The sequence below is a fragment of the Panthera tigris genome, chromosome F3 (assembly GCF_018350195.1).
Source record: "Panthera tigris isolate Pti1 chromosome F3, P.tigris_Pti1_mat1.1, whole genome shotgun sequence".
In the NCBI taxonomy this organism is placed as follows: domain Eukaryota; kingdom Metazoa; phylum Chordata; class Mammalia; order Carnivora; family Felidae; genus Panthera; species Panthera tigris.
The window spans coordinates 60,309,037-60,315,544 of NC_056678.1; the positions used below are offsets into that span (position 1 = coordinate 60,309,037).

Below are 6,508 nucleotides of genomic sequence, written 5' to 3' on the forward strand. Positions count from 1 at the left end.
TGAGCACCTCAGAAAGCATACGTTAATTTGTTTCCTTTATTCTGCCAAATCACTAAAGAGCCCTCAGTCTAACATTGAACAGTCCGTTATGGCTATCCTGGTTGTCCCGGACGCTGCACAGGGACGTCCCCCCCCCCCCCCCCCCCCCCCCCCGCTTGCCCAGTGTTCCCGGTGACGGGACTGTCCCCGTCCCCGAAGGCCAGTGGGTCCCTTCTCCCGTGCCTAGCTGTACAGCTGATGACGTGCACTTGAGGACTTTGTCCCAAACCTTGTCAGTTCTGTGTTCTTCCCCTGAGGGGGTGACTGACTTTGGAGGTCCCCGTGACTTTTCAGGCCACCACGGTGGTGGCTCTTCCTCAGCCTTCTCTTCCTTCCAGGGTTCGGCAGGGAGAATGGCCGCGTGACAATTGAATACTATTCACAGCTGAAGACCGTGTGTGTGGAAATGGGCGACGTGGAATCTGCCTTTTGAACATACGCGGCGAGCCCCGTCCGCGTGGCCACGCGTGGAACGGGCGCTGGATCTCCAGGGGGCCACACGGCTGCCTCGGTTCCACACCCAGAATTGTGTCCCTCGGGATAAGAGAACGGCTCGGTGTTCTTCCTTCCCCACCTCTCAGTCCCCTTCCTGATGGAAAATTTGCCCAAGCGCCTTTAAGACAATCAAGAAAGTGGTGATTTTCTCAAAGCAGATTCCTGCAAAATCTTTAACACGCTTCTGGAGAACAGGGAGAGGGACCAGGATTATACTTCGTCCACGGGTTTGACCCGACAGCGCTCCTCCTCTGGCTTGCTTCAAAGTAGAGCTCGTTTCTTGCTCCCTGACCGTTTTGAGCTCTGGCCCCGTCATGGATTGCGTTGCGAGAGCTGACAGTCGGGATGGAGATGATAGCCAGGGTCACGTTCTGTGTGATGGTTCACTTGCCAAAGTAAGCCCTTTGTTTCCACTCAGTGCTGGTGTCCGGTCCTTGAACTACAGCTTTCTCCCTTGATAAATACAAAGTGGCTGGAGGCTCCCGGGGCACACTGCAGTTAAATAAATCACACCGCGAATCCTTTCAGCTTTGGGGCACCTGGGTGGCTCAGTCGGTTGAGTATCTGTCTCTGGCTCAGGTCATGATCTTGCAGTTCCTGGGTTTGGGTCCCACCTAGGGCTCTGTGCCCACAGCTCAGAGCCTGGAGTCTGGTTTGGATTCTGTGTCTCCCTGTTTCTCTGTGCCCTCCACCCCCACCCGCTGCTCGCACTCGGTCTCTTTCTCAAAAATAAACATTGAAAAAACCCCTTTCAGCTTCATGTTTTAAAGCTAAGCACATCTCAGGGTGATAGCAGTTCACAGAATAGGGGCCAAGGTTCAGTGTGTAAGGCAGGGGCTTTGTCCTTTGCACTGAGTTCACAAGGCCGGCCTGTACTTGCTGTAATGAAGGTTGGCGGCCTGTGGGAGCTTTTAGGCTCCATGTTCTTTGCGCCCTGACGAGCAGAGGCTTGCGGAGCTTCTGACCACGGTGACTCCTCCCCCCTGCCCCTTTCTCTTCCTTTGAGGGAAATAGTTGAAGTCTGATAGCTGCATTAGTCAGGGTTGTCCGGGAAAAGGGCACCGTAGAATAGAATAACGGGACAGACGGGCGTGTGGAAGGGAAGATTCAGTCTGAGAATTGGCTCATGTGACTGTGGAGGCTGAGAAGGTGCACGGTCTGCCGTCGGCAAGGTGGAGACCCAGGAACGCCGGTGATGTGATCCGGTCCGAGTCTGAGGGCCTGAGAACCAGGGAGCAGAGGGTGTCCGTCGGAGTCCCAAGGCCCGAGAACCAGGACGGCTCGTGTCCGAGGGCAGGAGGAGACGGACGTCTCAGCTGGAGCAGAGACGGGATTCACCTTCTCTCTCCATCTTTTTGTTCCGTTCGGGCCCTGAACGGATTGGGTGTTGCCCACCCGCGTTGGGGAGAGCCATCTGCTTTACTCAGTTCGCCAGTGCAGTTGCCAAAAACTTCTGGACAGATCCTCCCAGGGACACCTGGAAATAATGTTCTGCCAGCCGTCTGGGCGTCCCTCAGCCCAGTCACGCTACCGTGTAAAGGAGCCATCACGGTGGCCACTTTGGCGGAGCGAAGGAGTGGTGTTCCTCGCCAGGACTGCGTCCGACTGTGTGTTGTGGTGGGGAAGTGCCGTCGTCGTCTTGCAGGGTGAGGACAACTGATCAGCCTCTCGGTGGTTATTTGCACAGACGGCATGTCCGGGATACGGGCCAGGCCGCGTGAGCTCACGTCCTGACGGCCTTTCCGCAGTAGGAGCTGCGCGGGCGAAGACGGTTTCCTCTGTTCCTCGACGGCGAAAACAGCGGGGAAGGGGGAACCGGTATCTGAATCCTCGCTGTGTTCCTGCTGCCACGCCCTTCTCACTTAGCTACCAGTCCTGATGTTCCGAGGAAGAAACCGAACTGGAGAAGCCTTGGTGGTCACCACCAGGTTGAGGAGCAGGACTCTGAGCCAGGTGGGTGGGAGTTCGATTCTTGGGGTTCCCGCTAACCTTCCCCGAGTCGTGGGACATACGTCCTGTGACAGATCACCACTGACTTCGAGACTTGGAGTCCCACGTGGTGTTGCTGAGGAACCAAGGCATTGGCAGGGGCCGCACCTCCCTCTGGAGGCCGCAGGAGAGAACCCTTCGCCTCGCCTCTTCCACGGCGTTCCTTGCTTGGCATGGCCCTAGTCCCTTCCTCCCTCCCGGGCCAACAGCTTAGCAACCCTCTACCTCCCTCTGCTTGCTTCTTACAAGGTCACGTGCGACGGCCTTCAGAGCCCATGGAGCGTCCGGGGTCCTCACTCAGCTCAGGCTCCTTCCCTCAGTCACCTCTGCAGAGTCTCTTCTGGCCTCAGGAGGGAATGTTCACAGGTTTCAGGAATTAGGACCGGGGGGAGCCTTACTCAGCTGCTGCACACCCTGCACCGTCCCAGGCGTGTTCCAGGATGTTCCCCAGCTACGGTAGTTGCCACAGTTGCCAGAACAGTAACAATATGTACAGAATACACTTCAGGCAACATGAAACCAGGAGGCCAGGCCTTCCTCTGATTTGGAAGAAGTCCCTTCCTCTAGTTAAAGTCCCCTGGACTCATCTGTTTTCTCTATTATTTTGATTCACTTTTGAAAGTTCTGCAGGAAGCACCCTTCTTTCTCCTTCCCCATCTGCTCTTCTCTCCCGGGGTGAGGGGGGGGGACTACTGTTGACATCTGGGTGTGTGTATCCTATGATTTTCTTTCTTTTTTTTTTTTTTTTTTAATGTTTATTTATTCTTGAGACAGCGTGAACAGGGGAGGGGCAGAGAGAGAGGGAGACACAGAATCCAAAACACGCTCTAGGCTCTGAGCTATCAGCACAGAGCTCTATGTGGGGCTCGAACCTACAAACCGTGAGATCATGACCTGAGCTGAAGTCGGACGCTTAACTGACTGAGCCACCCAGGCGCCCCTCTCCTAGGATTTTCTTAAAGGGGGTAACAGCAGACTAATCCTGTCTCCGCACGAGTCTCTGAGCTGTCTGCTGCTTGCGACACGGCTGCAGCTTCTCGCCCAGTGCAGGGGTCCTGCCCAGTCCAGGAGCTCGTCAGCCACTGGTTTTACAATGGAGAGTGGACCTTTTCCCAAAATGCGAGCTCTCCTGTCCAGAAGTTGTCTACAATTCCATAGACGCGAACTCTCAGAGCCAGAACTGTCACACCACCCAGCTCTTGGGAGGGACTGTTTGCGTAAGTGACCGGATCAGCAGGGCCCGGTTCACCTTTGCTGCTTAGTGCGGCCCAGGATCAGCAGGGTCTGCTCCTTAGACCGGAGAATCTCTGTCCCCCTCTCAGACCTAAGCATCAGAATCTGCATTTGAACGAGGCCCCCAGGGGATCCTTATGCACAGTAGTTGGCCAGCTGCTGCTCTGAGAGCAGTGGTTCTCCACTTCTGCACATTAGAAGCGCCCCGAGAAAGCTTGAATCCATCTGGGGTGTGGCCTGGCCATCTAGATTCTCCGAGGTCCCTGCCAAGGTGAATTCAGCAGACGGCTTGAGAACCACTGCTTTGCTGTTGTGCGGTGTAAGTACAGTAGCCCCTGGCCACGTGTGGTGACTTAAGAAATTTTTTTTAATTAAAAATGTTAAGTTTATTTATTTTGAGAGCGAGAGAGAGTGAGCAGGGGACGGGCAGAGAGGGAGAGAGAATCCCAAGCAGGCTCCAAACTGTCAGCACAGAGCCCGACGTGGGGCTTGAACTCACCGCGAGACCATGATCTGAGCTTAAACCAAGAGTCAGAGACGCTTAACTGACTGAGCCACCCAGTGCCCCTACTTAAGTTTCATTAAATAAAAATTCAGTTTGTTAGCGGCTTTAGCCACATTGCGAGGACTTAATGCCACGCACGGGTAGTGGATGCCGTACCCGACGCGACGCAGGTGTGGGGTCTCCCCTTGGTGTCAGTTCTGTCGGACGGCGCTGCTTACGAGGGAAGGAACCGAGACCCCGTTCAGTGTTTGAGTGAGTTAGGAGACCACCTGTGGGGGCAGGTGCCGTGAGGGATGCAGAGACAGAAACAGGGCAAACACCAGATGGGGACTCCTCAGACCCACTCCCTAGAACTCAGGGCAGGTAACCTGGTTGCTGCCCTGATGAATGAAGCTTCACCAGCAGGTGGCTCCCTCGCTTCCCACACCTTGTGCAGCAGCGTGCGGGGCACCGGCTCGTAACTGTCGTTAGACCCTCAAGGACTTTATGTGGTTAAGTGTTCTTATCCCCAACTTAGAGCTGGGAGAGCTGAGGCTCAGGGAGGCCAATAAACCTGCCCAAGGGCACACGGCCACCTGCGGCGGGGACACTGAGGTGCAGCGTGGAGAATCAGGTGTGGCTGTCTAGTTTCCATCTACCACGGAGCCCAGAATGTGTTGTCTGCAGAAATACACCAACTCTTGGGGCCCCTGGGGGGCTCAGTCGGTTGAGCGTTGGACTCTTGATCGCAGCTCAGGTCTTGATCCGAGGTTTGTGAGTTCAAGCCCCATGTTGGGCTCTGTAGAGTAGGAGTAGAGGCTACTTCAAAAAACAAAAAACAAAAACAGACTTCGCAGCAGTGAGTGGCAGTACTCAGACCAGATTTTTTCTCCACAAGACAAAGGAATTTTACAGAAAGTAGCTTGCCAGACATGGTCATTCACTCGCTCTTTTAAAATATAATTTATTGTCTAATTGGCTAACCTACAGTGTGTAAAGTGTGCTCTTGGTTTTCAAGGTAGATTCCTGTGGTTCATCACTTACAGCACCCAGTGCTCATCCCAACAAGTGCCCTTCTCAATGCCCATCACCCATTTTCCCCTCCCCCCCATCAATCCTCAGATTGTTCTCTGTATTTAAGAGAGAACAATGGTTTGCCTTCCTCCCTCTCTGTTTGTAACTATTTTTTTCCCCTTCCCCTCCCCCATGGCCGCCTGCTAAGTTTCTCAAGATCCACATATGAGTGAAAACATATCTGTCTTTCTCTGACTTATTTCACTCAGCATAATACCTTCCAGTTCCATCCACATTGCTGCAAATGGCATGATTTCATTCTCATTGCCAAGTAGTATTTCATTGTATATATAAACCACATCTTCTTTATCCATTCATCGGTTGATGGACATTTAGGCTCTTTCCATACTTTGGCTATTGTTGAAAGTGCTGCTATAAACGTTGGGGTACATGTGCCCCTATGAATCCGCACTCCTGTATCCTTTGGATAAATTCCTAGTAGTGCTATTAACGGGTCATAGGATAGTTCTATCTTTAATTTTTTGGGGAACCTCCACACTGTTTTCCAGAGTGGCTGAACCAGTTTGCATTCCCACCAACAGGGCAAGAAGGTTCCCATTTCTCCACATCCTCTCCAGCATCTATGGTCTCCTGATTTGTTCATTTTAGCCACTCTGGCGTGAGGTGATACCTGAGTGTGGTTTTGATTTGTATTTCCCTGATGATAAGTGATGTTGAGCATCTTTCCATGTGTCTGGTAGCCATTTGGATGTCTTCTTTGGAAAAGTGCCTATTCATGTCTTCTGCCCATTTCTTCACCTGAGTATTTGTTTTTTGGGTGTTGAGTTTGGTAAGTTCTTTATAGATTTCGGATACTAACCCTTTACCTGATAAGACGTGGTCATTCTCCAGGGCAGTGATCTATAGGATTCTGCCAAGCCCTAGGTGCTGTTGGTGGGGGGCCTGGGGAAAGGGAAAGGCAGAGCTGTGGGCCCCCTACTCAATCACAGCACCATTTTACGTGGTGGGTTCCTTCTAAAACTTCATTGAGCCCGTTCAAAGGCAGCAAAATGACTGAGATGGACCACGTGATTTGAAAAGCCTCCCCTGTTCAGACTTCAAACAAAGGTGAAAATGCCACGTCGCCCCCAGGTCTCCCCTGTGCTGCTTCCCTGGCACCTGGACTCGGTGACGAGAAAGGAAACCACCACGAGTTCTCCAAGCTGCGGTGCATCTTATTTAAAAACCAGAAAA

General features: G+C 52.9%; 1 protein-coding gene across 5 annotated transcripts in view; it reads left to right on the forward strand.

Annotated features, from left to right (window-relative positions):
- The window catches only part of ALDH9A1 (aldehyde dehydrogenase 9 family member A1), a 42,511-nt gene that overhangs the window by 21,508 nt on the left and 14,495 nt on the right, over positions 1-6,508 (forward strand). The window contains exon 11 of one of the 5 annotated variants that reach the window (XM_042975571.1): positions 361-1,135. The exons of 3 other annotated variants lie outside the window; for them this stretch is intronic. In XM_042975571.1, coding sequence (XP_042831505.1) covers positions 361-404 — 44 coding nt within the window. In that variant the 3' untranslated portion in view covers positions 405-1,135. Of the gene's footprint in view, positions 1-360; positions 1,136-6,508 lie in introns of those variants that run through there. One more of the 5 variants, XM_042975570.1, reaches the window with a different exon arrangement.